The sequence below is a fragment of the Castor canadensis genome, chromosome 6 (genome assembly GCF_047511655.1).
Source record: "Castor canadensis chromosome 6, mCasCan1.hap1v2, whole genome shotgun sequence".
In the NCBI taxonomy this organism is placed as follows: domain Eukaryota; kingdom Metazoa; phylum Chordata; class Mammalia; order Rodentia; family Castoridae; genus Castor; species Castor canadensis.
The window spans coordinates 105,662,236-105,679,012 of NC_133391.1; the positions used below are offsets into that span (position 1 = coordinate 105,662,236).

Consider the following 16,777-nt stretch of genomic DNA (forward strand, 5'->3'; position numbering starts at 1 on the left):
ACTTCCTTCCCTGAGCCTGAGTTTTAAGAAGGTATTGACCTAATTCACCCTGATGTGAACTGCTATGTCCCATTGCCATCTGTCCTACCAACAGGCTAGCAAGAAGTGTGATGCTCAGAACAAGAACTAGGAGCATTTGGCTATTACAGTGAATAAATAACAATGTTTATGGCACTTCTAAGGATCAAACCCAGGGCCTTGTGCATGCTAGGCAAGTATAATACTACTGAGCTCCATTTCCATTCTTGAAGAAAATTTTAAAGTAGAGTAACTTTATGTATGCTGTATAGGAAAAAGCTGAAGCAGAAAAGTAAGAGAGGTAGCCCCACAGAAAAATAACCACTATTATTCTCTTGTTCTTATTCATTAGGGAAGGGGAAAGTGGATATGTCTTTTTAAGTACAGTTAGCCATTTTGGTCTTTTCTTTCCTACACACACACATCCTTTCAACAATTAATACTTTTAGAAGTTCAGTAAGAAGTTATCTCAAATTATATTGCTTGCATACTTAATTTCCATTTTAATAAATTTCATTGTGAATTCTAAAAATATATAAAACATGGCTTTTTTTAAATTTATTTTTTAGTACTGGAGATTGGACCCAGGGCCTTGCATTTGTTAGGCCAGCATTCTACCACTTAAGCCACACCCCAACCCTAAAACATGCTTTTTATTTTTTAACTTTAGAAAGTTTCTGTATCAACTTACAGATATCAGGGTCTTTGCTTTTCTTTGTTTTATTACTAAGAGTGATTTCAAATCTGTTGATGTCAGGAGGAAGATCACTAAAGAAGCAAGGAGAAAAAGAATTAACAAAACCTTCTAGCATCAAATTACCTAAGTTCTAGTGTCAGATTCTATATTTCTACTAAGAAGTTGAGTATGCTAGATTTAAAAGTAGATTTAAAAAATATCTTATTAATTGGTACGCAGGAATACCAGTAAGCAAATTATATACCTTCCCTACCATCTTAAACTTCCCAAACTACCAATGATTCATTCAGGTATGTCCTGGAACATTTTGTATGTTTTTGGAACTTTTCAGTAATGCTAACTCTATTAATAATTAGGTGAAAAACCAAAGGCATATAAGCACTTTACTAATAAAGTGAGAAAATGCAACAGAAAAAAATTACTTTAAAAAATTTCTAGACTTGGTACCTTGTTCTGACGGTTTAGACAGACAGACACCAAAAGGGGGGGAAGAGGATGGAATATGATTATAAAAAATGATTTAATATGATAAAATAAGACTTACTCAAATACAAACTCTTCTGACCATACTGGGTTTTGCCCTTCCCTTGCATGAGTTTTTGCTACTTGGACGCTATTCAGGTAGATGTTACAATATGGATTAGTAAAATGTTTTACTGGGAGTTTGTGGGCTTCTTCAATATGTAAAACAAGGCTGCTGACCTGAAGAAAACATAAAAATTATTACCCCAGATTTCAAGAATTGTACATGAGGTTTGAAAAGCAATTATTATAAAAATAAAAGCCAAAAGTAATGACTTATTTTTCTACATTTTTCAAAAACTTAACTGAATCAATACCCCAATTGTTATATAGTATGCTTATGTTAAAGATTTTTATTACAGTAAAAGAGAATCACACAGCTAAAAGGTAATTTTAAAATACTGTTCTATTTCTGATTGTACAGAAGATGATACAATTCAAAAAAGCTAAGTTATTGGAAGTTTTGGTGCCAAAACTTAGACCATGTGCAGTATCAGGTGCTCTCTTCTCTCTCTTGTGTGACCTTGGACAAGTCAGTCTTTCTGACTTTCACCTTTCTCATTTATAAAGACTATGCTGCAGTTTGTTCTATAGATTTCAAATATAGTACAGTATATAACTGTTTATCCACTTTCTACAGAACAATATGTTAAATTCAACAAGCTTATTGGAAATTCCCATGAACCAAACAGGAGTAAGCTTGGTCAATAAATGTATACCTGATTTCATTACTTTAATCAACAAAAAAAACCAAACACCACCAAGTCGTAGAGGACATATTTACGATTAAATGAGATTAGAGATTAAGAATTATGAAGTAGGCTTCAAAAACAATTAGTATAGAATTTAAAAAACCCATTTACTGTGATTGCTACTATAAATCAGATGAGTTTTTCAATAAATTTCTTTTCCACATTTTTGAAATACTTTTTAGTGCCCAACAGAATTGTCAGTTATTATGGAGACTCCATATTTATTCAAAAGTTAGCATAACAGGCTAGAAGAACCAGAGTATGTATATAAAGAACATTTTCTTTCTTGGAGAAGAAACTATTTTTCCTGCTATTGAAGTAAATTATAGCAAAACACCTGGAAAGATTAACTTCTTAAATGTCCAAAGTAGTTCATATAGAAATTAAAAAGATAAAGGCCAAAGTAAAAGATCTGACAGTTAGAAATCAAATAAAATTAAGTTTTACCTGACGAAGCCGTTTATTAGATGTCCCTGGACTACTTTTCCGTAAGTTGCAAAATGCCTGCAGACCTTTCATCCAATCCTACAAAAAGTAACATAGCATTTCTTCTAATGCAACAGTTCCTTCCTTAGACTTTCATTCCAAGTCTCAGAATATACTGCACTGTAATTTATTTCTGCCCCAATAAAGTAAAACAGTAACCCAAACAATTTACAGTTCTATAAAAAACTTGGATGAATTTATGTGGAATTTCTAAGTCACTTTTAAGTATACGAAGGAGTGCCCATTAACTAAAAGTAACATTTATATTAAAGATACTGGTTCTCCCAAACAAGTACTACCTCCTTGGGGGAAAATGTCTGTGTAGCTGTAATACATAAAACAAGCAATGGCAAAATTTAAATTGACCCATTTTTCTAAGGAAAGGAGAAGGCCAAATGCAAAACCAGCTAATAAATGTAATGGTTAATATGACATTCAAATCATTACCTCAGACCATGATATAAGAATAAATAGAAGTCTTTTAAATACAGCATTAGATTTAAAAAATCATTTTGGCATAATATTCAAATGAAGCTATTTCTTAAATGTTTAAATCTATACTGCTCTGAGAAAAGAACAATTTGATTAATTAAAAATGTATACATATACTTTAGCTTACATGTTTAGCTGGAAAGCTATTTTGTTCAATTTTATCTCTAGTTTGTTGATTTTCAATGACTCATTTTCATTGACTATTTCAATGAATTCATTTCTCTCTCTTTTTTTTTTTTTGGTATTGGGAATTGAATCCCAACCCAAAGCCTTAAGCATCCTGGATAGGCCCTCAGAATCACACCATGCCCTCAGCCTTTAGGGTCTCTCTAACCTTGCCAGGACTGGCCTAAACTCCTGATTCTTCTGGCTCTACCTCCAGAGTAGCTGGGATTGGCTGTGTTCTCCACACCCCATCATGAGCTCTCAATCCTTACAGAATGTCTTTATAGTAAAACACACATAAATCTAAAATCAATTACAATAGGTTTTAGAAAAACAAAAGAATAACCAGAGACTCCATACCCCACCAAAATCAACAGAAACTGGAAATACAGTCAAGAGTCTGATTTTAAGTAGCACATGGAAATACAGAATGTGGAACAACTATGTATACATATAGTAAGAAAATGTTTTTAAATGAGGCTTATAAAACAAACTGAAATGTCATCAAGGTATGTAACACATCTTCATTCAGAAAGACGGAAAATGGTAAAAGTAACTAGAAAATAGTACAGTGAGGTTTAGATTTGTATTCACAACTCACTTTCTAACAGTTTAAAAAATATTTAAGTTACCATAACATTTCGAGCCCTATTTTGCTCATCTACAAAACAAGATTTTATGTTCATTATAAGTGAAATGAATATGTAATTGAAATGCTTTACAATGATTTGAAATAAATTATAAACCATAAAACAGATTCTCATTCTTCAAGTTTATTTGCTGAGTACAATATTTTTATATGTTGCATCAGGGACCCATATGAGGATACAGAGTTTAAAAGCAGCTGCCTCATATCCAGGGTTGGCAAATTTGTTCTGTTCTCAAGAAAGCCACTTTATTTCACCTCTTATTCTCTTTTAGGTTCTTTCCATAGTGTAGAAACAGAAATGTAGCTATATTTGTACAAACCACAACTAATCACTCAGAAATATTAAAATTTAAAGACAAAACATTTTTTCCAAAAGAAAAATTTAAAAACATATCTTCACAGAATTACTTGAAATTTTAAGCAGTTATGAGAAGGACATTGCAAATGGATCAGTGGGCCAGCGTTAAAGTAGTCATTGAATCTAGACTTAGAGAATATAGGGAAAAGAAATTCCTAAAATATTTTTCCTTTCAGATGGGTTCAACCTGTCAATATTTGTTAGCAAGTATTGTTGCAAATCTTTGGAATGTACTGAGAATATCTACAACCTTTATATACAAAAGATTTTAAATGAGCATTCTCAGTTGAATTCAACAGAGTATTTAATGGTCAGTTTTAAATGGAGATTTTATTTTTAATAACCCTTTGTTGCATTTGTTTCTGCATTTCTTTCAAATTTATGTATGTGGAAGTTCTCATTCCTTAAAATAAAAAGATGACTAGATTTCAAACATCCTTTTATCACTTTATCTTAAATGTAATAGTTTTTTACTCTAGGTAATAAGAAAACACAGACTAAACAAGATTTGCAGTAGTTTAAGGAATAATGATCTTACCTCTGCTTGTTCTGGAGTTTCTCCCGCAAAGTAAAAAATGTAATGTTCTTCACTAAAGTGCTGAACTACTATCTGAAAACAGTTTGGCCTTTAAAATACAAACAAAAAAAGTGATCAAGGAATTTAACAAAAAGTATTAAAATATTTACAACACAGCATAATTATATAAATTATATAAAATTATGTTAATTCTAGATTGAGAGAAATAATATTTTAATTGTACCAGATCCAGATCATTACTAAAAGGAAAATGTCACCTGCATATTTTTTTAGAAAACTTTGTCAATACTATTGCAGTTTTACCAATCTTTCAAAGTATAAACTAAAAAACTAAATTCATTTTAAGATATTTGAAACAGAAAAGTTATGAAATTGAAGCAGAACTGCTAGAATTGCATACAGCTAATCTAAAAAGTTTTTATATGCATTGGAAAAATACCTAAATGTTCTTAGTCTGTAAGCAGATTGTGAGTGCTGTTAATTCTCTTTAATTTTTATATTTCAAATTTTTAAAAAATTTAAAAACATTCAGAGAAGAAGAAAATAAAAAAATAGTGAATATCTAAAAATTATTTTTCCTCTGTTAAAATGAAAATATTAGGACTTAGTAATGGTCTAAATAAATGTTAGTTCATATCTTTTAGTATGTACTACTGTAAATCATTTGATCATAGTTACCATATAAAATAGTAATTTCTGTCATTTTTGGGGATATAGTGTCTTTTCAATTAACCATGAAAATATCTGGTATGGTCCTGCAAGTTTTTAGAAGGCAATGAATGTTATTTCTATTTGTTGCTGTTAACAAAGATTTTGTCTTACCGGCAAATGATAAAGAGGCCTTAGCAGAACAAGGCTTAATACTTGTTTACTTTTTATGTTTTGAAAATATCATAAAATAATTGCAGATGTGGTAAAGCTTTTGATAGTGAGAGTTGCCTGTATGAGACCAACCCCTCCTGGCTGGATACCATATAAAAAAAATCAAACAAGAAAAATAGAAAAACAGTTGTTTAGTATATAGAACAACCACAGCAGGGAAAACTTGAGGGGCCAAGATTATGCTGAGGTGAGCCTGACATTCTCTATAGCTTTTCCTTTCAAGGCATGTGCCAGTCCCTAAGTTGTGTATAAATGACAAGAAGCTGAGAAGTTGGTACGCTAAGCAGAAACAGCAGCTAAAAGGCTAACCAGAAAATTCTTGCAGTTTCACAGTGCTGGGAAATGAAAATGAAGTTTGGTGCCTTCAAATAAAATGCCTTCAATTTAAGACACTTAAAGGGCTACACTTTCATGATAAGAGCAAACCAAAACTAGGACAGCACTCACCAATCCTCAAATACTAAGAGTTTAAGATGAACTATTACTCAATCTGTCAGAACAGTAACATTTCCAGAGACAATTAACATTGTCCATAGTTTCCATAGTTTTTATACACAGCGTCCACCATTCAGCCAAACATAAGTAGATATGACAAGAATGAAAGCCAAGGGAAAAAAACCAAACAAAAAGGCATAATCCAGATATTGAGTATAGACACAACTTTTAAATAACCAATTTCAGTGTTTAAGAAAATAGGCAGAGTAGTGTTGTCTGAAAACTAGGTCTACAAAAAAAAAAAAAATCAACTGGAAATTCTAACTTGAAAAATGTAATAAATTAAGACCTAAACCAATGGATTTAACTGCATGCAGAAGGACAGATTAGTGAACCGAAAGCTCAAAATATCTAGCTTGAAACCCAGAGAGGAAAAAAGATGAAAAAAGAAAACTATGTATTAAAATCAGAAGGCATAATTTTAAAAAGGTGCAACATGTTTAATAGGAATACCAGAAAACAGGAGAACGTAGCTGAAGAACTATGAAAAGAGATACTAATGAAAATTTTCTAAAACTGACAATCTCTACAAATACAGGAATAAATTTTTAAAAAATTTTATAGCAGACACATTTTGGTTTTACAAATAAGGGTTTTTATTTGGTTTCAGAAATAAGGGGAAAATTTCAAAGCATCCAGAAAACGATAAGATACATTATCCATAAGAGAAAAGATACACTACATCTAAAAACGAAACAATCTTGAGTGACAGTGAAAATGGCGGAAGGCAGAAAACTCTTTGAAATGGTAAAAGTAACTGCCAATCTAAAATTTACTATCAAGCAAAACATCCCTGGTAAGTAAAGATGAAACAGTAAATACTGCCACAGTGAAAGATGCAGTCTATGAAAAGATAAAGGTATAAAAACTCCAACCTAAGCATTCACTAGAATAGCTATGACTGAAACATTTTTCAACATGTGCTTCTGAAATATATATATTTGACATACAGCAGTATTAACAATCTTAAGGTTAGTTTAAAGAAACATGCTTAGAGGCCTTCAAATAGTAATGAAAATAATACAGAGAAAACTGCACAGCTGTACAACTAGAGTCTTGCAGGAAAAAAAAACATACAACCACTTCTGTCCAACATTTCTTTCATCAGAGGGCTGAGAAGGCACACCAGTCACCTACCACAGAAAGTTATATGACAAAAATCCATGTATATCAGGCTTTATGCTTCACAAAGCATAAAATGGTTCAAGGTCCCCTACTTAAAAACACAGTAAAGGTAACAGCATTCATCCAAAATGTCCCCTTTTCTGCTATTTGATGTCAAACCATTTTCATTTGTCCACTTTGTAGGACAAATAGATGTCCTATGGTAGATTCTTCTCATTGCCTTGATGTGATGCAGTTTTCCTTGACACTTAAGTGCTTCCCAACTACTTCCTAGTAAGGCACATACAAAAAAGCAGCTGATGCTAAACTGGCATTTTTTTATAAATTTATTTTATTATTTACTTATGGCAATACTAGAGTGAACTCAGGGCCTTGTGCTTGCCAGGCAGGCGCTCTACAACTTAAGTCACACCATCAGCACAAAATTTGATTTTTTTTTTTTTAAATAAGAGACTCTAGCTTAGTTCTCACGGACACAATTTTTTCATACTAAGTTTTAGATAGTATCATTAAAGACAATTCCTTATTTCCAAATTCTTGAAAGTCACCTTCAGTGAGGAATTTTGCATAGGAGGCAAGTGATGATCTTATAGTAAATGGTATATATTTGCTTTTCCTTTCCATCTGACAGATTTTTCACGGAGGGCATTACTGGGGTTTGAGTTCATGGTGCTGCTCTTGTTAGGTAGGTGCTCTACCACTTGAGCTACACCCCGCAGTTCTTTTTGCTTTGGTTATTTTTGAGTAAGGGTCTGGCATTTATGCCCAGGCTGACCTGGACCATGACCTATTTATGCTTCCTGTGTAGTATGGATGATAGGTACACCTCACCACACCAGTTCTTTTATTGGTTAAGAAGGGTCTCAGTAACGTTTTGCCTGGGCTGGCCTCAAACCACAATCCTTCCAATAAAACTCATTCCTGATACTAACCAGTAATAAGAATAATTCAGTCTCTTTGTACTTCAAGGATCTGATCCATCTTTAACTGTAGCCAAAAACAAACAAACAAACAAACAAAAAAATGACTTTAGATAACTATTTTTATAATTGTCAACTCTAATGTGGACTTTTTGATAGTGCAAATTGACCATACCTGTTCTTATAAAATACTTCAAAATAATGCTAAAATATTTCCTCAAACATATAGACATAGCTTTATTAGTCTTAATACTTCTCAAACTTTCACATTATTCAAAGTATTACTAGTGAATCATTTTTAAAACTTTTCAAAGGTTGAATTTCTGCTTTGAATTCAGCTGCTAGAACATATCTTTTTGTGCTATAATTTTAGAGGACATGCACTCATTCTACATTAAATACGAAAAGTGAAAATTATTTACCACAAAGAGGTTTATTTTCCGTACAGGTCATAAACTTTTAACAAAGCTCGAAGACAGCTAACATACTTCAGTATCAAACATTAAGCATTCAGATCCCATTTCTTCACATGAAATTGAAAATGCAGCAGAAGCAGCTTGGCTTCTTATAAAAGCCCTAATTTCATAATATTTTTAATATGGAATTCAAGTCTATAAACATATATAAATAAGACCATCTCCATACTGCTTTTTTCCAAAAGTCTTGATATAAAATGTTTGAATACTTCTATCACAAAGCTTCTTCAGGAGTTATAAACTTAAGTAGCATTTTCTACACCTTTGTTTCAAGTGTTCATTTACAGTGGAATACTTTATTCTTAATAGTTTTGGTCAATGATTTTCCTCCAATATTTCTGTAATGTTTAGATTCATCATCAATCTGCAGTGAAAATGTGGTCTCTGGATATATGTACAGCCTATCATCTAATTCACAAATGTATTAACTGATAGTAATATCTACTACTATTTAAAAGTGGTATCTCTTTTCTTCTCTTTTACTTCTTAGCCACAAACAGAATTGGCAAGTTCCATGCAGACTGGAAAACAAGTAATTCTCCAACTCTGTGTGACGCACTTTCCTTTAGCTATTAATTGCATGATCTCATAACAGGCTTAACATGATACTGTAGGAAACATCTACGAAAAGAGAGGAAGGAATGGAGAAGAAACTTTCTCATTTGGAGTTTACAGTTCAGTTTTTCCTTCACAGTAATTATATATTTAGTTGCACAGTGCCAGCATAATGTCCTTGGTACTACTGACTTATCAGTAACTTTTTTTTCGCCCAGTACTGAGGCTTGAACTCAGGGCCTTCACCTTGAGCCACTCCACCAACCCTGTTTTTGTGAAGGGTTTTTCAAGATAGTCTCACGAACTATTTGCCTGATCTGGGTTCGAACTGCAATCCTACTGATCCCTCCCTCCTGAGTAGCTAAGATTACAGACATGAGCCACTGGAACCCAGCTTATCAGTAACTTTTATGTAAATAACACATTTAGAGCCAAGAGAAAAAGATTTTCTGACCTTAGCAATGTAAATTAAATACGTCTCATTAAGAAGCTTAATAAGTGGGTTTTTTTTTTTAAGGCTACTATTTTATCTTGTGAACATACCCACTTTCTAAATGTTACTATTTGAATATGAAATGTCCCATACAGGCTCATGTGATGAATAATTGGTCCCCAGCTGATGACGCTGTTTTGGGAGGCTCTGAAAACTTTAGGAGGTGGTGCCTAGTAGGAGGAAGTAAATCACTAAGCTTGGAACCTAGAAGGTTGTACCTGGTCCCCAATCCCTTTGCTTCCTTGCCAACATTATGTGAGCTGCTCTATAGCCTCTCTGCCATAGTGGACTAAAACCTCTGAAATCGTAAACTGAAATATGCCCTTTCCTCCCTTGAACTGTTTCTGTCAGGTATTTGATGCAGCAATAAAAAAGTAACTAACCCAAGAAATTGGTATCCAAAATAGGGTTGTTGCTGTGAATATGCCTGAAAATATGGTTCAGAAGCCTTTGGAACTGGTTTACCATAGTACCACAGGAATTTGGAAAAGTTTGGAAATGAGAGCTAGAGAAACCCTGGAATGCTATAAGCTGAGCTAAATGTGTCATTCTGACAGGGGCACAAAAGACCAGAATGTCAACAGGCATGTGAACAATGAAGATTGAGCTCATGAAGTTTTAGAGGAAAATGAGGACCCTATTGCGAATTGAACTAGAGGTCATTTAAGTTACAATTTGGCAAAGAATTTGCCCACCTTTTTGTCTGTGTCCAGAGACTGACGCTGAATTTAAACAATGTATAAAACAATTTGCTCAGAAAATTTTAATGCAGCCCAGCACTCAGGCTGTGGAACGGGTTTTGCTGGCTCCTTCCAGTAGGTTGAGAGTTAGGAGCAGAAAGCAGAATAGAAAGATTAGAAAAACTTGCAGTTTGCGAGGAAAGCCCAAGTAAAATTTGAGCTAAAAAGGGATAGTTTTTGAAGACAGGTACTATTTGAAAAATAAATAAGGCTTTAATTTTTACATCAAGACAGTAAGATGCCTTGTGGGCACCTCAGCAATTAGCTAAACCTCACCCATCTCCAGTATCAAGAGTTAAAAACTGCTCTGAGAAGAAAACGCAAGGGCACTCTGCACTCACAGGGCCGTCTAGGGGAAGTGTTTTTCTGGATTCACCCACCCACCTTAGTGGCTTCACCCATGGTCAAAGGGGGGGCCTGTCTACTGCTCCAGCTGGTAGTAGACCTTGGTGTCATCCATGTGGTGCTTGTTTTATAGTCATGGAGAATTCAAGAGTTATAGGATCATGGAGTTTCCACTCAGATTTCAAAGGAAGGCAAAGAAGGCCAGCCTGTGACAGGATAGAGGTGAAGTCTAAGCTACAATGAGACCCCAGGATGTTGAAGATGTCAGGAATATGGCAAGTCACAGACAACGAGTGCAATCACCCCCAGGAGAGAGGTCATATGAGCTGCTAAAAGAACAAGACTGACCAAATCCCTTGGACCCTATATCACACTAGGTGCTCCAGTTGCTGGACATGTAGCTACATGATTTTAGTGTTTACCCTATTCCCCCTTCCTCGCTATCCCCCCACCCCAGTCCTACCTTTTAGAATGAGACTTGTGTTACTTGTTAATCTCAGAAGTATGAAACTTTCTTCTGATTTTATACAGGCTCACAGTTAAGAGATCCATGAGTCTCAGTAGAGACTAAACTTAAAACTTTTGAACAACTTTGGAACTGTTAAGGCTTTGGGACTCTTAGATATGGAATAAATGCATTTTGTACTACAAAATGGCACCTTTGGGGTGCCATTATGTGTAAGACACATAATGTTATGGTTTGAATTTGCTTCCCACAAGCTCATGTGTTGAATGCTTAGTCCCACCTGGTGGTACTATTTTAGGAGGTTCTAGATGCTTTAGGAGGTGACTCCTAGTTGGAGGAAGTAGTGAAGTACTGAGTGTGTGCCTCTGAAGGTAATACCTGGCCCCCAGTCTCTTTCTGGCTCTTTCTGTTTCCCAGCCATCATAATCTGAGCTGTTCTGCAACACCCTCACTACCACGATGGACTAAAACTTCTGAAACCATTAGCTAAAAATGATCTTTCCTCCTTTAGGTTGTTCTCTCAGGTATTTTGTTCACAATGACAAAAACGCTAATGAATACACTAGTGTACATCACCAAATTGCCCTTTTCAGTGAGAATATACATATCTGTACATTAAAGCTAATTACAAAGAACAACAAAAAAGATTCTAAATTTGTTATATTCCTTTCAAGTCTGCTTATGTATTTTATAATAAGGAAAAAAATTTTAACTTGTGTTAATATAAAACTATGAATAATCAACACAAAAAGTAACTTCATTGGTGACTGACAAAAAAACTATGGATTAAGTAATAGTCACAGAAACTGAGTGATTTCACAAGAAAGTCAGGGAAGTTCTGTGGTATAGCCACATTTTCTGTCTACAAATATAATGTACCAATTGTTTCACCTCAGTAAGATAATGAATTTAAACAACTGTTTTTATTACAATAACATTTTTAAATTACCAGCACCCTAACGGACACCTATAATGATCAGTAGCACACTAGTTGAAAAGTTCTGCTTAACTATCCAAATGAATTTATTTCCATCCTCTAAGAGTTAGCTCAGAAACCACCTATTTCATATTATATTTGGCCTTCCATATCCATGGGTTCCAAACTTGGGGATTCAACCAAATGCAGATCCAGAATGGTTTCTTAAAATAAACAGGTCTGTTCCAAACAGACTCCCATGTCGTTATTCCCTAAACAGTATTGGATAACAACTATGTATGGAGTATTTACGTTGTATTAGGTATTAAAAGTAATTTAGAGATGATTTAAAGTATACAGGAAAATTTATGTAGATTAATGCAAATACTATACCTTTTTCTCCTCTACAGTGCTAGGGGTCAAACCTAGAGCCTCAAGCATATGAAGCATGTGCTTTACCACTCACTTGAGCTACATCCCCAGGCCTACTACACCATTCTGTATACTGGACTTGAACATTTGTGGATGTTGCTATCAGTAGCAGGGGTGAACAATTGAACTTATCTCAAAACTGTCCCCGAAATCTCACCCTTCTTTTACTGATTTACCTGCCTTTTAACACTAATTATACTTGAAAGTGTCATTGCTTCCCCAACATCCCTTTACCCACACACATAAAATTGCCTAATTAAGATAATTCCAGTAGGAAGGTGAGGCACCAAATGGCCTCTCTTCATCAGGGTAATTAATCTCTTTCCTCCATTACCTAATACTGAATCAAGTTCCCTCCATACTGTCTTCTCAGGATTTTCAATACTTATGAACGTGAATGCTCATATATCCTTTCTCTGTGCTACCTGCCAGCTTGTTAAGATAAAGAAAACTGGTCTAAAGAAGAATCCAACACACACAAAGGGACCAAAACTGCTGTATTTTCATTCTAATTGACATAAAATTGTACATGCTATTGGATACCAAGTGACATTTCAATATATAAATATGTATTATTAAAATCAGGGAGAGCATATCTGCCTCAAATATGTTTCCAGCTGAAAAAATTCAAAATTGTAGCTTTTTCGAAATACAAAGTGAGCTATTATTACCTATAGTTATGCTACTACATCAGAACTTCTTTCTTCATGTAACTGTAACTAGTACCTACTGACAAGCCTTTTCCCATTTTTCTCTATCCATACATCATTTGATAGGTTGTTTCCATTCCTTGGATATCACATATAGTACTGCAGTCAACATGGGAGTGTAGTTATCTCTTCAACATATTGACTTCTGGATCATATGGCAGTTCTACTTTTAACTTTATGAGGAATTTCCACAATAGTTATACTAATTTACACCCCACCAGTAGTGTTTCCTTTGTCTGTCTCTCATAGCCTTCCTTTGTGGTTAAGTGATTCTCTCTGGTGATATATTTTGATTCCTTACTCTTTTTGTGTATCTATTGCAGGTTTTGCTTTGAGATTACCAAGAGGGTTATAAACAACATCTTTTGATATACCAAACTTTTTACCTGATAACAACTTAACAACTTAACTTGGTAAAGTTAGAGAAACAAACACATAGGGAAAAGATAATTTTTAAAAAATACCTCTACATTTGTACCTAATTCCTCCCCACATTTTGTATTTTTGATGTCTTATTTTATGTCTTTTTATATTACCTATCTCTTAACACATTAATGTAGTTACTTGCAGTTGTTCTGTTTTGGCAGTTTTTCCTTTGTCACTGTGAATCTCTCTTCCCATTCCCTCTTGAACTGCAGGTTTCTACTGAGTAGTTAAACTGCACCTCTTTGACATTCTCAAGTTTCTGTTAAGCCCCCATAACCTGAATACTTGTTCTTTTAATGCTGTCCTACAGTTCCTGTAAGGTTTCTTCATTTCTCTTTACCCTTTTTCTCTACTTCAACTATATATTTTTAAATAGCCTCAGCGCTCACTGCTTTCTATTTGATTCTGCTACTAATGCCTTCTACTACATTTCTCACTTCATTATTGTACTTTTTAGCTCCAAGATACCCGTTAGATTTTTTAAAACATTTTTTCAATTTGCCTATTAACTTTTCTGATAGAGGCTACGGGTTTTAGCTCAGTGAGAGAGTACAAGGTCCTAGGTTCAATCTCTAGCACAGAAAAAAAAGAAAGAAAAAGAACCTCAGGTAAGACCCTAAATTGTTCCTCTGTATTTTCTTAGAATTCAGCTGAGTTTCCTTTAAAAATCTATTTTGAATTCTGTGTCACAGAGTCTGTACACATCACTTGCTATATGATCAATTTTTGGCTCCACAGTTCTTCACCAGGAAAGGTCGTGCCAAAGATGGCCTAAAATTCATTACGTAGCCCAGGCTTGTCTTGAACTCTTGATTCCCATGTCTCAGTCCCCCAACTGCTGGGATTACAGCTATGTGCTACCATGCCTAGGTCCCTGAAAGCTCTTGATGCTTCCTGACACACAATATCTGCATACTTCTGAAGGATTATCCCAGACTTTGTAATTTGTATTTATACCTCTCCTTCCAGAAATTTTAGGCAGGCTGTTTATTATATTCTCTGATCCTGTGGTCGTTGCTGATATTTCAGCACTAGATGGTACCCCATTCCTGTTTGTTGCAAATCCACACTTGGTATGTTTTTTCAGGATGACCTGGGAGTAGTACCAGAAAATAGTAGTCCACATTTGCTATATGCACATGCCTTCCCAAGGACAGGCCCAAATACCTTATCCACAGTCATTGGCCTGTGATCAGACACCACAGGATTCTGCCCAGCAATGGGCCTTACTGTAAAGGGCCTAGCCCTCAGCTCTAAAAAATCACCACCTGTATTCTTCCCCCATGTAGTTACTCTCTACATGTCATACTGCCTGGGGTTTAGGGAAAGGATAGCTTGGGCACTCCTGCTATGAGCTATCCATGGGTCTGTAACTCACCAGATCAGCATGGCAAAAAGGCAGAACCAAATTCCACACTATTATAGTCTTCCTGCTGCTGTGGTATAATTATAGTGAAACATGCTAAATCCAGATCAAGATCAAATCTACTAAAAGAAATGTCATTCCAAAGACTTCTACATCATACAGTAGAGTGGAATTTTATACACAGGTCAGTCTAAAACAAGTAAGAAAAACAAAAACTACCCTAAAAAATGTAAATCTGACAATGTTGCATGATTTTTTGCTTTTAAATCGGTTATGCCTCAAAACTATCTGAATGCACCCCCATTTTATTATTAAAATGATTCCAGAGGAACAGTAGAAAACCAACTTCTTACCTGCCAAAGAGACTATCGTGAACAACATACACAGAACATACACTGAGATCTATTAATCCTTTTGGTTTTGTAGCTCGTTTTTCACTTTCAAAATAAATAAGTTGGGCATCACTGCCCTCTAAGATAAAATATAAATTTTTCCAGCGTTTTCCTTTACCTGTGTAAAAAAGTAATTGTTTTCCTTTAGCAAATAATAAACTTGAAAATCATACTCCCACTAAATACCACCCTCCTCCCAACTGTTTAACATGCCTTAATGTCAGATCTATAAAATAAAAACATCAATACCATGGATTTGCAAAGTGCAACAAGCAGTTTCTCTAAAAACACATAGGAAGATGGGACAAAGAATCAAACACCTTCATTGGAACTACCTCAGGTAAATATATTAATTACCTTGTTTTCTAAAACTCTGGTTAGAAATGTGAACTTAATAATATAAACTCTAAACAAATGTCAATTACTAATAATTCACATCAAAACAACTTACTAAGTACATATACAGTAAGTTTATGTCTCATATTACAATACCTGTAATTACATGGGTAACATAAAATATTAAACTGAATCCTTATTTCTAAAAGTTCACTTACCCTTCTTTAGAAGATAACCTTTCTTAACAATGTTTTTATAAAAAGCATCCTTTGTTTTACGACGAATCGTGTTATAGATTTCCTTGCCATCTACTGTATCATTGAGTACTTGTTCTTGATCCTGAATTTTAAAATATATTAAAATTATCTCATGAATGAGAATTCATCTTATTCTTGATAAAATGATGAATAAAATGAAGGGAAATGATGAATCTTGACAAAAATTAAGTAAAATACACATCACAAATTAAAAGCTAGATAAATGTTCTTAATGTTAAAATTTAGACATACGTAAGAGATAAATTTCAACATAGATAAGAAGTCCATAGACAAGAGATAAATTAAGATAACACAAGCTATGATTCCTAATGTATAGATCACTGATTAAGTGTTAAACTTCTAACTCCACCTTTCCCCACAAGTCTTATGATATTTTATTGTTGGTTTTGCCTAATATTGTAATTTTTAGAAATGACATATAACACATTATATAGTACAACTGACATTAACTGCTAAACCTCCCAAATAAAAGAATTATTTCACAAAAAATCTAAAAACAAGAATACCTTCAATCTTCACCTTTCCAAAGTAAACTAATCTTTAATTTTAGTATCAGGTTCTACTGAACTCAATTTTAGTTTTCCAGTTCTTACAATTCTGAGCAGTTCTTACATTTCCAAGGATTAATATTTTACGATGTTTAGTTGTCCTTAAAGAATTATGGATCAATTCAATCTTCTTAAAAATCATTATTGGACATTTCTCCTATATTTTGAGACATTCTGATGTTTTGTCATCCTAAAAACT

At 34.1% G+C, this 16,777-nt stretch overlaps 1 protein-coding gene across 1 annotated transcript in view; it reads right to left on the reverse strand.

The window, feature by feature from the left end:
- Positions 1-16,777, reverse strand: part of Rasa1 (RAS p21 protein activator 1) — a 92,597-nt gene that overhangs the window by 15,140 nt on the left and 60,680 nt on the right. Inside the window, exons 10-15 of the mRNA XM_020176691.2 lie at positions 15,971-16,091; positions 15,378-15,534; positions 4,678-4,765; positions 2,437-2,514; positions 1,260-1,417; positions 710-786 (exon numbers count right to left, since the gene is read on the reverse strand). Of these exons, the coding sequence (XP_020032280.1) occupies positions 710-786; positions 1,260-1,417; positions 2,437-2,514; positions 4,678-4,765; positions 15,378-15,534; positions 15,971-16,091 (679 nt within the window). The remainder of the gene's footprint in view (positions 1-709; positions 787-1,259; positions 1,418-2,436; positions 2,515-4,677; positions 4,766-15,377; positions 15,535-15,970; positions 16,092-16,777) is intronic.